Source organism: Rhinatrema bivittatum, chromosome 8, assembly GCF_901001135.1.
Source record: "Rhinatrema bivittatum chromosome 8, aRhiBiv1.1, whole genome shotgun sequence".
Taxonomy (NCBI): Eukaryota; Metazoa; Chordata; class Amphibia; order Gymnophiona; family Rhinatrematidae; genus Rhinatrema; species Rhinatrema bivittatum.
The window spans coordinates 168,659,381-168,678,107 of record NC_042622.1 but is presented as its reverse complement, the minus strand read 5'-3'; the positions used below and the strand labels follow the sequence as shown (position 1 = coordinate 168,678,107).

The following is an 18,727-nucleotide window of genomic DNA, read 5'->3' as shown; positions in this document are numbered from 1 at the left end:
GCTTCTAATTAAGATACAACCTGGAGAGTCATTAATCATCTGTGTCAAAAACGGGAAAGCATGGCCTGTCTGTATGCTGCCTACTTGTCTTGGGAGAGAGGGAATACACACTAAGATGTGTCCAGCTGCAGGCAATTAAAGTGAGGGCCCAGCAGTCACCGAGACCCCTGCCAAAGAGAACGTAAGAACATAAGATATGCCATATTGGATCAGACCAAGGGTCCATCAAGCCCAGTTTCCTATTTCCAAACAGTGGTCAATCCAAGTCACAAGTACCCAAACATTAGATAAATCGCAAGCTACTATTGCTTATTAATTACCGTAATAGCAGTTTATGGATTTTTCCTCTAGGAACTTATTCAAACCTTTTTTAAAACCAAGTTACACTAACTGCTATAACCACATCCTCTGGCAATGAATTCCAGAGCTTACCTATGCACTGAGTAAAGATTAATTTTCTTTGATTTGTTTTAAATGAACTACTTGATAACTTCATGGAGTGCCCCCTGGACCTTCTATTATCTGAGAGAGTAAATAATCAATTTACATTAACTTGCTCAAGTCCTTTCATGATTCTGTAGACTTCTATCATATCCCCTCCCCCCAGTCACCTTTTCTCCAAACTGAACAGCCCTAACTTCTTTAACCTTTCCTCATAGGGCAGCCGTTCCATGCCCCTTATTTTGGTCGCCCTTCTCTGCACATTCTCCCGTGCACCTATATCCTTTCTGAGATGCGGTGACCAGAACTGCACACAGTATTCAAGGTGCGGTCTCACCATGGAGCAATACAGAGTCATTATGACATCCTCTGTTTTATTTGCCATTTCCTTAATAACTCCTAACATTGTTTGCTTTTTTGATTGCCACAGCACACTGAGCTGACAATTTCAATGTATTATCCACTATAATAGCTAGATCTCTTTCCTGAGTGGTAACTCTTAAGATAAAACCTAACATTGTGTAACTCAGCAAGGGTTATTTTTCCCTATATCATCACTTTGCACTTATTCATGTCAAATTTCATGTTCCATTTGGAAGCCCAATCTTCCAGTCTTTCAAGGTCCTCCTATAATTCATCACAATCTGCTTGAGATTTAACTACTCTGCATAATAGTCATCCGCAAATTTGATCACGTCACTCATTGTACCCCTTTCCAGAAAGCACCGGTCCAAGTACAGATCCCTGAGGTACTTCACTGTTTACCTTTTTCCAGTGTGAAAATTGACCATTTAATCCTACGCTCTGTTTTCTGTCTTCTTGCAATACACAAAAGGACATTGCCTCCTATCCCATGACTTTTTAGTTTTCTTAGAAGCCTCTCATGTGGGACTTTGTCGAACGTCTTCTGAAAATCCAAATACACTACATATACTAGTTCACCTTTGTCCACGTTTATTCACCCCTTCACAAAAAATGTAGGAGATTTGTGAGGCAAGACGTCCCTTGGGTAAATCCATGTTGGCTGTGTCCCAACAATCCATGACTATCTAAATGTTCTGTGATTTTATTCTTTATAACAGTTTCCACGATTTTTCCCAGCACTGAAGTCAGGCTCACTGGTCTATAGTTTCCCGGATCCCTTTTTAAATATAGGGGTTACAGTGGCCATCTTCCAATCTTCAGATACATTGGATGGTTTAAATGATAGGTTGCAAATTAATTGAAATAGGTCGGAAATTTCATTTTTTAGTTCTTTCAAAACCCTGGGATGAATATTATCCGGTTCATGTGATTTACTACTCTTTAGTTTGTCAATCAGTCCTACCATGTCTTCCAGTTTCACAGTGATTTGGTTCAGTTGATCTGAATCATCACCCATGAAAACCTTCTCCAGAACGGGTATCTCTCCAATATCTTCTTCAGTAAACACTGAAGCAAAGAAATCGTTTAATCTTTCCGCGATGGCCTTATCTTCTCTAAGTGCCCCTTTAACCCCTTGATCATCCAACGGTCCAACCGAAACCCACACAGGCTTTCTGCTTTGGATATATTTTTTAAAGTTTTTACTGTGAGTTTTTGCCTCTTCGGCCAACTTCTTTTCAAATTCTCTCTTAGCCTGTCTTATCAATGTCTTACATTTAACTTGTCAATGCTTATGCTTTATCCTATCTTATTCTGTTGGATCCTTCTTCCAATTTTTGAATGAAGATATTTTGGCTAAAATAGCCTCTTTCACCTCACCTTTTAACCATGCCGGTAATCGTTTTGCCTGCTTTCCACCTTTCTTAATGTGTGGAATACATCTGGACTATGCTTCTAGAATGGTATTTTTTTTAACAATGCCCACGCCTCTTGCACACATTTTACCTTTGTAGATGCTCCTTTCAGTTTTTTTCTAACTATTTTTCTCATTTTATCAAAGTTTCCCTTTTGAATGTTTAGCACGAGAGCCATAGATTTACTTACTGTCCCCCTTCCAGTCGTTAATTCAAACTTGATCATATTATGATCACTATTGCCAAGCGGCCCCACCACAGTTACCTCTCTCGCCAAATCCGGTGCTCCACTGAGAATTAGATCTAAAATTGCTCCATAAAACTGTCATTCCCTGTACGTACCCGGATCAGTCCAGACACCTGGGTTTTGCCTCCCCTCCAGCAGATGGAGACAGAGAAGTTTTTCAAAACAATCCTGCCAAATATAGCAAGGTGCTACCCACAGTCCCTCAGTCTTACTCTGTCTCCAGCAGATGGAGTTGCAAAACCCACAGTCTCATCTGATTTTAAAAAATTAATTATACAAAGAAAGGGGAGTTAGGAATAGTTAGCAAGTTAGGGGCTTCTGTTCCTTTATTTGTTTAAAAAATGGATTAGCAGCACTGGGGTGATACCGGGGAGCCCGGTTCACTCACCCCAGCAGCAGCAGCAGGATCCGGAGCTGTCCAGAACCAAGGACAGCCTGGGGACAGGTTTGAAAAAGATAAGTTAACTTTTTACCGCGCCGGCTCTCTGATACTTCCCCCCCCCCCCCCCACCTGCACCCCCGTCTTATTTTTTCGCCACGTTTTTAGCAGTGCGTTTGGTGTCATTTTCCCGGGCCTGATCATGCCCTGCTGCGTGTGTGGCTCGTCGCGCGAAGGCCTTTGTGCTCCCTGCTCGCAAGGCGGCGAAGGACCCTCCATTCCTCCTCGGGAGGGTCAGATTCGAGCCCCGCAGTCGACCACTTGATCCCGGACGGGTCGTTCCGAGTCAGCTGGGCCGTTCCCGATGAGCGCGGGAATGGCAGCCATTTTGGGATAGTTGCAGGCAGTCGCGCGGAATGCAGTGGGGGAGGAGATTTTACCCCCTGCGCTGTCTCCACAGCACATGCCTTCGGGGGGCGGGCGGGTGCCCCTATGGCTCCATCCACTCCTTTAGCTGAGGATAGCCCTGAGGGGGCTACAGATTCCTTGTCTGATTCATATTTTTCTTCTGAATTTGTACTGCTGATGCACAAGGCTTTTAAAGCCAAAAAGACTGGGAGAAGGCAGGCTGCGGAGAAGTCCTGACAGCGCTTTGGATCCAGAGGGGAGGCTCAGCCACCTAGGTGCAAATGATCTGAGTATGGGTCCAGCTGAGACGGACACGGACTCTTCTCCTCCAGTCCCATCTCCCGGGAGGGGGGGGGGCAGACGGAGACCCTGACCCCCAGCCCAATTTAAACTGGGGTGGTCCAGTGCTGGAAGGAGATGATCTGAAGATGGTCCGTCTCTTTAAGAAAGAGAGGAGTTGAATCCGCTTATCCCGGTCATTCTGGGGGAGTTAGGATTGGAAGCCCCGCCAGCGGAGTCGCAGTTGGGGGCGATGGACCCAATATTACTGGGTCTCGGGGGTCCCGCAGTTTCTTTTCCTTTTCATTTCTCGGCAACGGACCTTCTCTTTTGAGAGTGGGACACTCCAGATTTGGGGTTGAAAGTCAGTAAGGCAATGGACAAGCTATATCCTCTGCCAGAGAAGGCTTTAGATCTGCTGAGAGTTCCAAAGGTGGATGCAGCAGTGTCTGCGGTCACCAAGAAGTCCACTATACCGGTTACGGGAGCCAAGGCCCTCAAGGACTTGCAGGACAGAAAGTTGGAGTTGCAGTTCAAGAAGGTGTTTGAGGTGTCCGCGCTGGGGGTCCGCATAGCAGGGGTCCGCATAGCAGGGGTCCGCATAGCAGGATGCTGGGCTTGATGGACCCTTGGTCTGACCCAGTATGGCATGTTCTTATAGCAATGTGCAGTAATTTCGCACTGCGTGCGGGTCTTCGCTGGGCCCAGCAACTCCAAGCCAATTCTGACTTCTCTGAGGGAGAGGCTAGCCAGGCGAACCAGCTGGAGGTGGTCATTGCGTATAGCGCGGATGCTCTCTACGACCTGCTACGCACATCGGCCAGAATCATGGTGTCTGCGGTTTCCGCGCATCGGCTCCTCTGGCTACGGAATTGGGCTGCAGATACTTCGTCCAAGGCCCACCTCTGTTCCCTTCCTTTTAAAGGAAAGTTGTTGTTCGGTAAGGAATTGGAGGACATGATCCAATCTCTGGGAGAGAACAAGGTTCATAAACTACTGGAGGATAGGCCCTGGTCCAGGGGATCGTTTACAGCTCGGTCTCATGGTAATCAGAGACCTCGACTGGCGTGGTCGTCGGGGTCCTCCTTTTGTCTCGGTTCCAACAGACAACAGGCAGACGTTTCAGCAGGCCAGGTAACCCCCTGTCAACGGCGGGGGCTAAGGCCTCACAATGAGATACTGCCGGTCCATCCCTCGGTATCCATCATCCACCAAGTACCAAGCGTGGGAGCCAGACTATCGTTCTTCTTTGAGGAATGGACCAAATTAACGTTGGACCAGTGGGTCATCACTGTGATAAGTCAAGGTTACGTTTTAGATTTTATACGGCGTCCTCGGGACAAGTTCCTGATCTCTCCTTGCACGTACCGAGAAAAACGGGAGGCTGTACAAGGAACGCTCCAGCGCCTTCTGGCCTTGGGGGCTGTAACGCCGGTTCTGTCTGCAGAACTACGCAGGGGACGCTACTCCATTTACTTCAGTCCCAAAAAAGGAAGGAACTTTCCACCCAATCTTAGATCTCAAAAGAATTTATTTATTTATTTAGCATTTTTATATACCGACTTTCCAATAACAGAGTTACTGATCAATTCGGTTTACATATTAACAGTAACATTGACAAGTAAATGTCTTACAATGAACAGGTCGATATAACTTGGATAAGTATATATGGGGTTAATAACATTTTAAAAGATAAATTGCCTAATGTAGGCATAAGTAAGAGATACAGTGCCTAATGTAGGTTAAATAAACAGTTGGTAATTATAAGAGTGGGTTATGATCTTTGACTGCCAAAGTTTACGTGAGCTCTATGGAAGATCTAAATAGCTCACATTAGCTCTCAAGTGGGTTTCCACCGAAAGGATCATTGGCAGGGATGTTCCGCAGGTTACTGTTATGGGAAAGCTTGGTTGAATAACCAAGTTTTGAGTCTTTTTTTAAATGTAGAGGAGCATTGCACTGATCTGAGTTCTGGCGGGAGAGTGTTCCAGATTTTGGGGCCAGCTGTGGAGAAAGCTCTTTTGCTTAATGCTGACTTCATTGGTGGGATATGAAGGTTGTTTCTATAGGCTTGTCTCACTGGTCTGGTAGAGGTGTGGAATTGGAGAGGGATTTTGAGCTCGAGTGGAGCCAAGTTGTGTAGTGCCTTGTGGGTAACTGAGAGCACTTTGAAAAGAATTCTGAATTTGACGGGAAGCCAGTGTAGGCTTTTTAAGATGGGCGAGAATCAACCGATGTCTTCGGGTACCGCGTTTCCGGATGGAGACTCTTCAGTCCGTCATCGCCTCTGTACGTCAAGGAGAATTCCTAGCTTCTCTGGATCGCACGGAAGCATATCTCCATATCGGCATCTGGTCGTCTCATCAGAGATTCCTCAGATTCTGCATTCTGGGAAAACACTATCAGTTTTGGGCTCTGCCATTCGGACTAGCCACCACTCCCAGAACGTTCACCAAGCTGATGGTGGTGGTTGCAGCACAACTCCGGAAGGAAGGCTTGCTAGTGCACCCTACCTGGACGATTGGCTGATTCGGGCGAAGTCCGAGGCTTTGTGTCAAGCAGCTATTCGCAGGGTGCTATAGCTCTTGAGATCCCTTGGCTGGGTGGTCAACCTTATCAAGAGTCGTCTAGTTCCCTCGCAGTCTCTGGTGTTCCTGGGAGCTCTGTTTGACACGGCGCTGGTGAGAGTATTCCTCAACACAGAGCGGGTAGTCAAGCTTCAGGGACAGTTGAAGGACCTGTTGTCCATGAGGATGCCCAGGGTGAAAGATTACTTGAGAGTCTTGGGATCCATGACGTCCACCCTGGAATTGGTACCCTGGGCCTTTGCTCATATGCGTCCCTTACAATCAGCATTACTGTCCCGCTGGAAACTGGTGTCGGAACAGTTCCACCTTCCGTTTACGGACTCCGCGAGACCCAGTCTCAACTGGTGGCTTGTCTCAGAGCATCTGGAGCGTGGAGTTCTCCTGGTAATGCCAGACTGGATGGTTGTCAACACGGATGCTAGTCTCTCCGACTGGGGAGTGGTTTGTTTGGGGAAGTCGGTGCAGGGGCAGTGGTCCCGAGAACAATCTCAGTGGTCAATCAACCGTTTGGAAACCAGAGTCGTAGCTCTGGCGTTGGATGCCTTCCTCCCGCTCCTTCGGGGGAAATCGGTCTGAGTCTTGTCCGACAATGCGACCACAGTGGCCTATAATCAATCGCCAAGGAGGAACTAGAGTTGTCCAGTGGCGACGGAGGCTCGACTGTTGATGGACTGGGCAGAACAGCAGCTCGTCAGAATTGCGGCTTCTCACATTGCTGGGGTAGACAACGTGCAGGCGGACTTCCTCAATCGCCACCATCTCGATCCTGGAGAGTGGGAGTTGGCTGACGAGGCTTTTCAGCTCATCTGCGAGTGGTGGGGCACGCAGTGCATGGATCTGATGGCCACGTTTCAGAATGCCAAGGCTCCATGGTTCTACAGTCGGCGCAGAGAGACAGGGGGCCGAGGGGGGGGGGGGGGGGGGGGGGTTTGACGCCCTGGTACTTCCCTGGCCAACGAACATCTTACTGTACGTGTTTCCTCCCTGGCCGCTGATCGGCAAGGTGATCAGAAGAATAGAGCTCCATCCGGCAGAAGTGATTTTGGTAGCTCTGGATTGGCCGAGGCGTCCCTGGTTTGCAGATCTGCTCAACCTGTCCACCACGGATCCCCTATGGTTTCAGGAGTCCGCGGCTCTTCTTCTGTTTGGAAAAGGCAGATCGCTTTTGTCTCACGGCCTAGCTTTTGAAAGGCAATGGTTGAAAAATAAAGGTTACTCGGATGCAGTGGTGGCCACATTGTTGAGATCGAGAAAACCATCTACTTCCCTAGCTTATGTCAGAGTCTGGAAAGTTTTCGAAGCTTGGTGTTCGGATCGTGAGGTGGATCCTACGAGGGCGTCGGTCTCCGACATTCTAGGTTTTCTGCAAGCCGGTCTTTTTAAGGGTCTTTCCTGTAGTTCCCGCCATGTACAGGTTGCGGCGCTCGGTTGTCTCCGAGGTAAGGTCCAGGGGGTAGCGTTGGCATTACACCCAGATGTGGCACGTTTTCTGAGGGAGGCGAAGCACTTGCGCCCTCCGCTTCACCATCTGTGTCCTTCCTGGAATCTCAATTTGGTGCTTTCGTCCTTGTGTGCACCACCTTTTGAGCCTATAAAGCGGACGATGCTAAAGGATCTTACGCTGAAAGTGGTATTTTTAGTGGCGATTTCTTCAGCGCACTGGGTGTCCGAATTGCAGGCGTTGTCGTGCAGGGAACCCTTCTTGAGGATTTCTAATTTATTATTTTATTTATTTATTTAAAGCTTTTCTATACCGGCATTCATGATACAATCATATCATGCCGGTTTACATATAACAAGGGGTGCAATAACTTTCTTTTAACCAGTGTCGAGGAAGTAAAAAGTTACAATATAACAAGGTTGTTGAAACTGGGAAGGAAAGAGACAGGGAAAGACAAGAATTATATAATCTTTACAGAGGTAGCTTATTTACATTGTGCCGTAATGTCCCTTAATGGGAATTATTTACATTGTGCAGAAGTGTCTCTCAGTTGTGCAGTAAGGTCTCTCCATGGGTATTACCGTAGGTTCTCTCCCTGCCGTAGGATCTCCCCCTGGCTATTAGACTCGGGAAAGGCTTGTTTAAATAGCCAAGTCTTGAGCCTTTTTCTAAAGGTTAATAGGCAAGGTTCAAGTCTAAGATCCGGTGGTAGGGTATTCCAAAGAGCGGGGCCCGCTGTAGAGAAGGCCCGGTCTCTGAGAGCAATATGGTGTGTGGATTTAGATGGTGGAACAGTCAGTGAACCTTTGTAGACTTCTCTGATGGGTCTGGATGATGTGTGTAGTCTGAGGGGGATTTGGAGGTTGAGCGGGGCTTGGGAGTGGTAATTAATTAGTGGGAAGTAATTCAGGTGTGCCCTTGCGAACGGTCTCCTCCTTTCTCCCAAAGGTGGTGTCTTCCTTTCACTTGAATCAGTCGATCGAACTTCCATCCTTCTCCAATGTGGATCGATTGGATTCGGTGACCAAGGATTTATATAAGCTGGATGTCCACAGGGCTTTGCTTTAATATTTGGAGGTTACGAATCCTTTCCGGGTATCAGACCATCTCTTTATCTTGTGGAATGGTCCACGTAAAGATAGTATGGCCTCCAAGACTACAATAGCTCGTTGGCTGAAGGAGGCCATCGGTTCAGTGTATCTACTGCGTGGTAAGACGGTACAGATGGGGCTTCACGCTCATTCTACGTGATCACAGGCCGCTTCTTGGGCGGAATGTCACCAGGTTTCGCCCCAGGAAATTTGCAGGGCGGCTACTTGGAAATCTTTGCACACTTTTGCAAGGCATTACAGATTAAATGTGCGAGCTTTGAATGCTGGGGGATTTGGAGAAGGGGTGCTCCGAGTGGGCCTCTCTGGATCCCACTCTCGGTAAGTTGGCTCTGGTACATCCCAGGTGTCTGGACTGATCTGGGTACGTACAGGGAAAGGAAAATTCGTTTCTTACCTGATAATTTTCGTTCCTGTAGTACCACGGATCAGTCCAGAGCCCCGTCCTATGACTGTGTGCACTTAAGTAACGGAGAGTCCGCGCGTATAAAGTTTTTTTTTGTCTGGTTATTTACCATGCATTCTCGCTTGTTCTATTGGTTCTGCGAGTTCTGTTCCCGGTTGGGGTTTTCAATTAACCTTATTTTAGTTAGCTGTTGAATCGGGTTTTATTCCATTCTGCTTTGACATTACGTAAGACTGAGGGACTGTGGGTAGCACCTTGCTATATATGGCAGGGTTGTTTTGAAAAACTTCCCTGTCTCCATCTGCTGGAAGGGAGGCAAAACCCCAAGAGTCTGGACTGATCCGTGGTACTACAGGAATGAAAATTATCAGGTAAGAAACTAATTTTCCTTTCATTCCATCCAGGAACTTTCTCTCTCTAGCGTGCCCTGATGTTTCACTTACCCTCTGCTCCCTCACAGGCACAGGAGGGAGCAGGGCCAGCATTCGAAACCCAGCAGCTCAGCAGCACGCTAAGGAAGGAGTTCCACTTCGCTCTCCCACACAAGCCCTGCTTTTCCTAGTCTTGTTAAAATAAATTTTACAAAACCAAACAGAAGCAGAAAAATGGCCCTACAAACACTTTAAATCCATGAAATAGATAGGGTCATATTAAAAAATTAAAACATCTTAAACAGCAATCCAAAAAATGGGGAGTGAGGAAAGGAGACAGGAGGAGGTCCACTCATCCTGCATTTTGCTTCCTTGTCTGCATATTTGTACACCTGGGAACTGTGAGTAGCTCTGTCGCAGAGCAGTGACATCATCACAGCACCTCCCCCACTGACGATAAAACCTGTGGTGGGGCGGCGCCCCGCTGCCACCCACGCCGCGCCGAAGGGGCGCGCGGCTTGGACCGACTTAGACCGGATAGGCTGGAGGTCGGCAGGAAACTCTTTTCGATTGTTTTCTTAAAAATTTCTCATGGGCAGGAAGAGGAAAGCGAGAATAATTACATCTTCACCCTCGCAACAATTGTGTACTGGACCTATGGATCATGACGTAGTAGGGTGATGGAAGCGCCAAAAGAGGACAGTTTGGGAGCTATATCTTTTGCCTCCCTTAGTCCTGTCGACGGCCCGAATTCTCCCCAACAGCCGTCCGGATTAACAACTTATGATGCGGCAAGAAACCCGGTAGGAGCGGTCCAAAGGGACTTAGACCTGCAGACTCAGGTTGAATCTCGATGGACTGAGAAAGTTGTTTCCTCAATTTTAGAGGATATGTATCCTCCAGGGGATAAAGGTGCCAGTAGCCCTGTAGTAATACAGGACAATGTCACCTTAAGTGATCTTGGGAAAATGATATTGAAACTTGATAGTAATATATTAAAGATGAATGAGTCATTACTTACAGTGATTAAAACTAATAGAAGTATGATTGAAGAATAAGGGAAAAAAATTGAGAAATGTGAAAAAGATTTGATTGCTGTAACTAATAGAATACAATTAGTACAAAATTCTGAAAATGCATTTATTCGTGATAGTTTGGCTATACACAAAGAAATGGAATATATTGAGAACTTATTCAGAGCAAAGAATTTGAGAATTGTTAACTTTCCCCACACTCGACTCTTATCCCCCCTTGGGAGTTATTTAAGAAATTCTTAAGAGAGAATTTACCTTATGAAGAGGGAGAAATACCTAATCTTTCCAAAATTTACTATTTGCCAAAAAGATTATCCAGATTAACTGGAAATCAAAATGGTGGGGAAACTCCCTCTACGCCTGGTATATCGACCTTCTTAGAAGAGTCAATGGACCAGATTAATAATAGAGCTACTCTAATTGTTTCTTGTGTATCAGAGAGAGATAAAGAAAAATTGTTTAAGAAATTCTTTGCTGTTAGAGATTTCTTATTTTGTGGACATAGAGTTCAATTTTTTCCGGATGTGGCTAGGACCACTCAGGTAAGAAGGAGAAGTTTTTTGTCCCTAAAATCTAAAGTATTAGCATTGGGCGCAACTTTCTTCTTGAAGTTCCCATGTCTCTGTTTGATTAATTACCAAGGGAAAAAATATATAGTTTCATCGATCCTATGCAATTGGAAACATTTTTATTGGATAAACATCAAGCATCAATACCAGAGACCGAAGCCTAATAAGAAAGTTTAACTCCTGCTCCTTTCAATAATTTGCCTATCCAACTTAATATAGTGCGATATTTTATTTTTTATGATTTCCTTGTTCTCCCCCGATTATAGGGTATAATGAGACATGCAATAAATAAATAGTGTTAGTTTGTTACGGTATGTTAATATAATGAGTATATTATTTCTTTTATTTATTGTGTTGTTACATTTATTTTCTTGTTTTTCATGATGTATATCATTGATAAATACTAATAAAAATTTAAATTAAAAAAAAAAAAAAAGCAATCCAAAAAATAAGTATCTTTTGGATTATTTTTAAATTTTTCAATGCCTTTTTTACTTCACTATAACCTTATCTGTTTCATGAAAATAAATTCACAGCATCTTTTCTATACAAGCTACCCTCCATCACAATGCTGGGTCTTCTCCCCTTTCTGGTATGCTCCAACCCCTGGTCAGTGCCACAGAGGGCAGAGGCAAAGCACTAAGCCAACACTGTCAGGACATTTCCATGGTTTTCCATGATAAAGACAATAATTCTGGGATTCCCGTCATGCAGTGTACGACCGAAGCTGCAAGAGGACATGCACGAGGTGAAAGAGCTGTATACCACGAGAAAAAAGGAACGAACTGAAAATAGAAACCCCCCCAGAAATCTACAGCCAACACTACCCTTTGCTCCGGCAAGACTAACCAATCATGTGTGTCAGGATTCATTTCCACACTCAGGTTTCCAAGAAGCGTCTGTTGGAACCTTTTTGTTTTTTTTACTACTGATGATAAAGACCACGGAAATAAACTGCAACTATGTGTGAGCCAACTGCTGGGTTAGCAGAAGCTGGCTAATGGTGGCCTGGCCCAGGCAATGCACTGATGTATGCAACTCTATGCAAGCAAAAGCTTCCCTGGGGAAAAGGCTGAGGGTTATAAGCAGAACCTTTGTAAGTGTCACCAGGATTTTATGGCAGAATGACATTGAATCCCTCAATATTCAACCCAAGGAGGGCCAGACAAGAAGATCAGATTGACAAAGTCTTACTGGGACACTTGGGCAAAATTCTTATTTCAGGCAAAGAAAGTCTAAAAAGCCTTGTCGGCTACATTATTTAATGTATATCTTGCTCCTATCACAAAGCTGTTGGCTATTGTTACTCATGGTTATAAACTCTACGTTTTATATCAAGGTGCAGAAGTCTTGGCAGGAAACTGTAGATTCGCTCCAATTCTGTATTGATTCTATAAATCATTGGTTAAAACAAAACATATTATCTTTAAATACCAAGAAAACCGAAATATTATTAATCCATTCTCCACAAGTCAAATCTTTTCAAGAGTCCATTGTTACTGATAACATTTCATTTCCTATTACTAAGCCTCTTAAGAGTTTGGGAATTCTACTTGATGCATCTTTGTCTTTTAAACCACAGGTTAGATCGCTCACTAAAACCGGATTTTTAAACTTCGATTGATTGCCGGTTTAAGACATCTTCTTTATGATCATGATCTGTTGACTGTTGTTCAATCCATAATGTTCCCACATTTAGATTATTGCAACAGCCTTTTTTATAGGGTTACCTAAGATTACTTTGCAGCCTATGCAACTTTTACTTAATGCTGCTGCTCGCATGGTCTCTTATACAAAATGGACCGAACATATCTCGCCAATTCTTTGTAAATTGAATTGGTTACCTGTGTTTGAACGCATTGAATTTAAAATTGTAATGATCGTGTTTAAACTCCTCAATTTAGATGGTTCTCATTGGTCAAATGCAGTTACGAATTTATAAACCAACTAGAGGTTTAAGATCTTCTCAATTGAATTTGCTTGATATTCCTTCTGTGCGGCAAGCACGTTTATTTTTCACAAGAGAGACATCGTTTTCAATTGGTGCTCCATCTTTATGGAATCTCATCCCATTTGAGGCTTTTGAAAGATTTTCTGCTCCACCGTGCCTTTAGCATATTCTAAAATATATAAGCACTGCAGTGTTTTGTACCTTTTTGCCAGGTATGATGTTTGATTTATTTCTTGTTTAATTACATTTATATTATGTGTTTACATAATATTTTTGACATTATGGTTTCTATGAAACTTAATGATTCCTGATTTTGACATATGTTTGTTATGTTGTTGTTTTAATGATATTGTGTATGTGTGATGTAAATCGCCTAGACCTTTTGTGTCAGGCGATTAATAAGTTTTAATAAATGAAATGGTCATGCTCGTATTCCTGCTACCGCATCCTCCGTGCTCAGACAAAGCGAGCTGCCATCAGAGCATGAGGCAAGAGTAGTATCAGCCAATCAACAATATCACCTGGGACACACCTTCCAAAATGGACCAATCACCTTCAAAGGCAGCGAGGTTTATGGAATTTCCAATTAGAAACACTTTCAGGGTTGCGTTGCACCATTGCTCTCGTGGCTTAAATCACTTATGGAAATGTTTTGCAAAGCACCTAACATACTGATCATTTCCCCGGGAAACAGAGCAGCCGGAGACAGTTGGAGCACTTGCAGATATGCTCAGAGTCCCCTCCATGGTCCCTGCCATGAATCATCAGTTACTAGCCTAAGATTGCCAGCACATAAAGTGTTAACATTCTGCCAAAAGCATTCTCCCCCCTCTCTATGTTGCTATTTCTCAGGTTGTGAGTGCATTAAGGAGGGTCTACTTTAACCATCTGGAGGTACAAGGAGGGGGAGCAGAGCTCTCTTGAGTTACACCCTGGGTGGTCCATTATCCACACAGTCAAAAAAGAAGAAGAAAAAAAAAAGAGGCCCTTTCACCTGTGGGATTGCTGGGTAGTTTGTGAAAATGAGAGCATAAAATACCAGCCTGAATCTCTATCCCTCTCCAGAAACTCATCTGCATATTCCCGGACCCTTAAGCATGCTGTAGATACAGACACAACAACTCCACCGATGCAGACTGGGAGGGGTGGAGAAATGGAGGGAATTTGGGAGGCTGTTCTGGGAGGCCTGGCTCTGCAGGCTGCACAGTCTCAACCGATAAAAATAGAAGTGGAAGGCTTGGGAGCTTGCCCGCCTCCCGCCCTCCCAAGGTCCCCTTTCGGCCTGCACTCCAGGGACCTGCACAGCAGAACTTTCCCACAGAGCCGGCCACGGGAAGCAGATTCGCCAGGCAGATGGGTTCAGGACCTGCAGGGGCTGTGAGATCAGGAGATGTCTCAGGCACAGCTCAGCCAGTGAGTGGCTCTGCATGAGATACCATCTCTGGGGCCCAGGGGCGTAAGCATGCAGATCCCCGTCTGCTCGCGCACATGTACGGGACCCACCCAGCACTCGCGTGCACGCCAGGGCTGGCTCCAAAACCGATCCAAGGAAGGCGGGGGCGCAGGAAAGACCCCCCCAGGCAGCACGAGGGGCTGGTGCGGTTCTGGGAATAATGAACCATATCAAAACCGGACCAGTTTGGGGCAAAAGTCACTAAAAAGGCAAGCACTTTGGAGCTGGAACACGGCAGACACATTCACAAAGCCTAAAAGACAAAACAAGAGACGGCAGCGGAGGCTGTCGAGTTCATTCAGCCACTGCCCAGGATAACATTTCAGGAAAATCCGGGAGCGATTTGCAAATCATCCACAAATTAGATCATAAAACATTGACGATACATTTATTGGTTCCCTGGGTATCCCGAGGCAAAGCCACATAACTGCAGAAAGCTTTCAGATCAGGCCAGGAGCCAGTGGGAGGGTGGGGGGCACAGCAGGCGACAACTTCTCCTTCGTAGACAGGTGAAGATTTACTTTGGTGAGTTACCCTGACAAGAGCACAGCCTTGAACTGAAAGTCAGTGGCTTCCTTACCCAGGACTCATTTCTGCGCCCCCCCCCCAGTGTATCAGCTCAATGTGGAACCCGCCCTCCCCATCCCAACAGAGAGGCCCGGCCACATCCCTCCTCCCCCTCCAGGAGCCCCCAAAAAGAAGAAATGCTGTAAGATTCACCTCAGGCTGCGGCCACGAGCGGAGGAAAGAGGGGGGAGGGAGGGAGGGCGTGACCCACCACAGAGAAAAGGAAAGGCATCCTGAGCAGCAGGAACCCCTAGGAGGAATGACAGGCCTCACAGGCTTCCCTGGTCTTACCTGGATCTGCCCTTTGCCCATGATCTTGTCTACGATCTCGTTGTTGTCCTTATTGAGTTTGCTCTTGTCATAGCATTTCTCATAGCAGAGGATACGCAGGGTCTGGGAGCCCTCCAGCTCAATCTCAAACTCCTGGGCCAGAAAAAGAAAAGGCTCTGAACCAATCACTTCGAGAAACTCCTTAACGTCCTGTGTCCTCTTTCTGTGGGGGCAGAGCCCCCTGGTTTAGTGCAGGCCACCTTCAGGGGTATCGGGTGGTCCTAGCTGAAGTAGAAGGGCCCACACGGCTTTCCCCTCAGTGCAACTGGATCCGGCCCATGAAGGGAGACGGCACTGGGACTGCAGTACTGACAGACACCGCTGGTGGGCAGGTCGGGCCCCCGCCAGCACAGGTGCCAGGATCTGCTGAACAAAGCCACTGGCCTGGGGGCCAGGCCTCGCCAGTGTGAAGGGCTGTGGGTGAGTGAATAAAGGGAGAAGAGGAAGAGAACGGAGGGGGAGGGAAGGAGGGAAAGGGGCAGGAGGAGAGGGAGGGAGTGGGGTGAGTGAAGGAAGGATATGAAAAAGGGAAGGGGAAAGAAGGAAGGGAATGGGGTGAGGAGCGAGAGAAGGATCAGAGGGAGGGATATAGAAGAAACCCCCCCCCAAGCCCTGGGGATGATTTGAAATTTCCTATATGACCCTCCCCTTGAAACGTTTGGGGACCACTGAAGGATGAGGTGGTAGGGCCAGAGAGAAAACGCACTCCAAGGACGCTCGGTCCTGCAGTGGCTCCCTCCCACGTCCCTCTCCGGGCTTCACTCACCTCGTTCCACTGCGGCTCCGTCGTGTCCCGGAACACCCTGGTCTTGGCTTTGCTGACAAAATATCCGAAGGAATCAACTTCTAGAGTACAATAGAGATCTGGGAAGAAGGAGGAAGTGGCAGGTATGAATGAAGGTGGATGCCAGCAGCTCTCAAGATCCAGGACCCACCCCTGCCCGCCGGGCCCTTACAGCCCCTCAGTCGGAGCCGCACGCACCTCGGCCAGTGCTCAACAACCGGAAGAGGGTTCTAGACCAGAATGAACAAGTGCAAACTCCCTCCAAACACCTCATCCGTCATGGAGAGTCCCGGATGAGGAGCTCGCATCGCTGGCAGGGGAATCGACCTCAGTTCATCCTCAAGACATAAAATCCCCGAGGGGTCCTAGCTCGATCTGACCTCCCAGCATCTTAAGAGGGAGAGCTCCTGCACACCCACAAGCTGCGGCTGATACCGGACTGGTTTCTGGCTCCGAGTACACAGAACCCCTCCCCCCCCCCCCCAATCTGCTCCATGTTCACAGCCCAATGACCCGGAAACCCTACCCTGCCACTCCCAAGCCCCCACTGCTTCATGCCTCCGCCACCATGAAAGGCTCAGCACCCCACATGCTGAGGGCAGGCGTTCCCTCCGGGCACCCTTAACGCTACAACCATCGGGATCCCATGGCACTGGCCCACTGTACAAGTAGGGAGGGTCTCTGGCCAAGTTCTGTCACCCACTCTTCCCCCAATGATAGCCACTTACACTGCCCTTCCTCTTAGTGCTAGGGACAGTCACCACCCCTCCTCCACCCCCACTACTCACTGGCAGATTTCTGGAATCCTTTGGCAGAATGCACAATCACATGCAGGAAGCCGTAGAGACCCGAGGGCTCGTCATCTACAAAAAAAAAAAAAAAAAAATGCCCCCCATCAACAAGAGTGTTAGACATTTCCTTCAGAATGGGAGCATCCCAACCTGCATGCACTGCGTTACACCTCTGGAGGCTCTGTTCACATGACATGAAATCGCCTCGGCACAGACTGCAGGGGATAGTATGACCTCAGCTTCCAGGCACATTTCTGTGCTCTCAGGCTCTACCTGGTAGAGCTATTGGGGGAGGGGAGTCCCTGTAGTGCAGAGCTGGAGTGAGGTGCACTGGCAGAGCTGCTGGGCAGGGTCTCTGGAATAACAGGGGGTGCAGCAGACCAGGACTGAGGGCACCGTGAGAGTTGTGTGCGAGGGTCTTAGTTCTGGAAAGCAGGGAGTCGCAAAGGTGTGTGCAAGGGTCGCTGCACGGATAGTGGGAGGAGGAAGTTGCATGTGATGAGCGCTATTCGTTTCGGGTGGGGGGGGGGGGGGGGGGGGGTTGACCGCGCGATTTCCACACGCTATTACCACCCCTTACTGTATATAAAGGGGTAATAATAGCGCGTCAAAAATGCGCGTCCAAACGGGGGCTAACGGTGCGCTCAGCTGAGCGCACCATTCTGTATTGGCCTATTTGGGATTTAGGAAACCTAAATCAGCCCCTTTGAAAATGACTTAGAGCCGAGCCCTAAACTTTAGAGATGTGAATCGGAATCGGTTCCAGTTCCGATTCAAATCGTGCATTTTTTTTCCGTCCAGCCCGATCGTTTTTTTTGGGGGGGGGGGGGGGGGGGGGTTTGTTTTTTTTAAAATCGGCTGCAGCCGATCCGAAAAACAAAAAACCCACCCCGACCCTTATAAATCGCTCCCTTAGCCTCCCCCACCCTCCCAACCCCCCCAAAAACGTTTTAAAATGCCCTGGTGGTGCAGCGGGGGTCCCAGGAGCGTTCTCTCGCGCTGTCGGCCGATAAACAAAAAACCCACCCCGACCCTTTACAACCGCTCCCTTAGCCTCCACCACGCTCCCGGGACCCCCGCTGGACCACCAGGTAATTTTAAAACGTTTTTTTGGGGGGGGTGGGGGTCGGGAGGGTGGTGGAGGCTAAGGGAGCGGTTGTAAAGGGTCGGGGTGGGTTTTTAGGTTGTGTCCTAACTCCCGTTAGTGTGCACTAACCCGATTAACGATTTTTTCACGATAAATCGGTGGAATTTCTATTGTATCGCACTCTTTAACGATTAATGACGATTTAAAAAAATATTGGACGATATTTTAAATCGTCAAAAAACGATTCACATCCCTACTGAACTTAGGATCCTAAAACCTGTGCAGGTACAGGGCAAACTTTTCAGTAGTAGGCTACTAATTTAGGTGAATTTGCAGCTGAAAATTTGAGCAATCTGAGGCGCCAAAGAGAAGCGCTAAGCATGTTTAAAAATCTCCTCCCTGATCTGCTGCAAGACCTGTGTGCTGCTCCGGCGGCCACAGGAAGCGGGTGGCTGCTGGATTCGGAAGAGCTGCATCCGTCATGCGACCTTCCCTCTTTCAGATGGACACAGGAGACCCAAAGGTGGAGATATTACGCCCCAGCTGCCCCTCACATCCCCCCTGTGCCACGTTTTGGGAGCGGGGGGGGGCGGGACGGGACGACCATTGTCCGTGACCACCGTGGAGCCTTGGGCACCGCATTTACCCAGCCTGCACCTCCCTGGATGGTGACTGGGGAAGAACACTGCAGCTGGGGCCGCCTGGCGGCAGGAG

General features: G+C 47.4%; 1 protein-coding gene across 5 annotated transcripts in view; it reads right to left on the bottom strand.

The window, feature by feature from the left end:
• ABR (ABR activator of RhoGEF and GTPase) overlaps positions 1-18,727 on the bottom strand; it is a 188,110-nt gene that overhangs the window by 29,451 nt on the left and 139,932 nt on the right. For all 5 annotated transcript variants that reach the window (XM_029611251.1, XM_029611252.1, XM_029611253.1 and 2 more), the window contains 3 exons: positions 16,924-16,998; positions 16,118-16,215; positions 15,313-15,444 (listed from right to left, as the gene is read on the bottom strand). In XM_029611251.1, the coding sequence (XP_029467111.1) occupies positions 15,313-15,444; positions 16,118-16,215; positions 16,924-16,998 (305 nt within the window). The remainder of the gene's footprint in view (positions 1-15,312; positions 15,445-16,117; positions 16,216-16,923; positions 16,999-18,727) is intronic.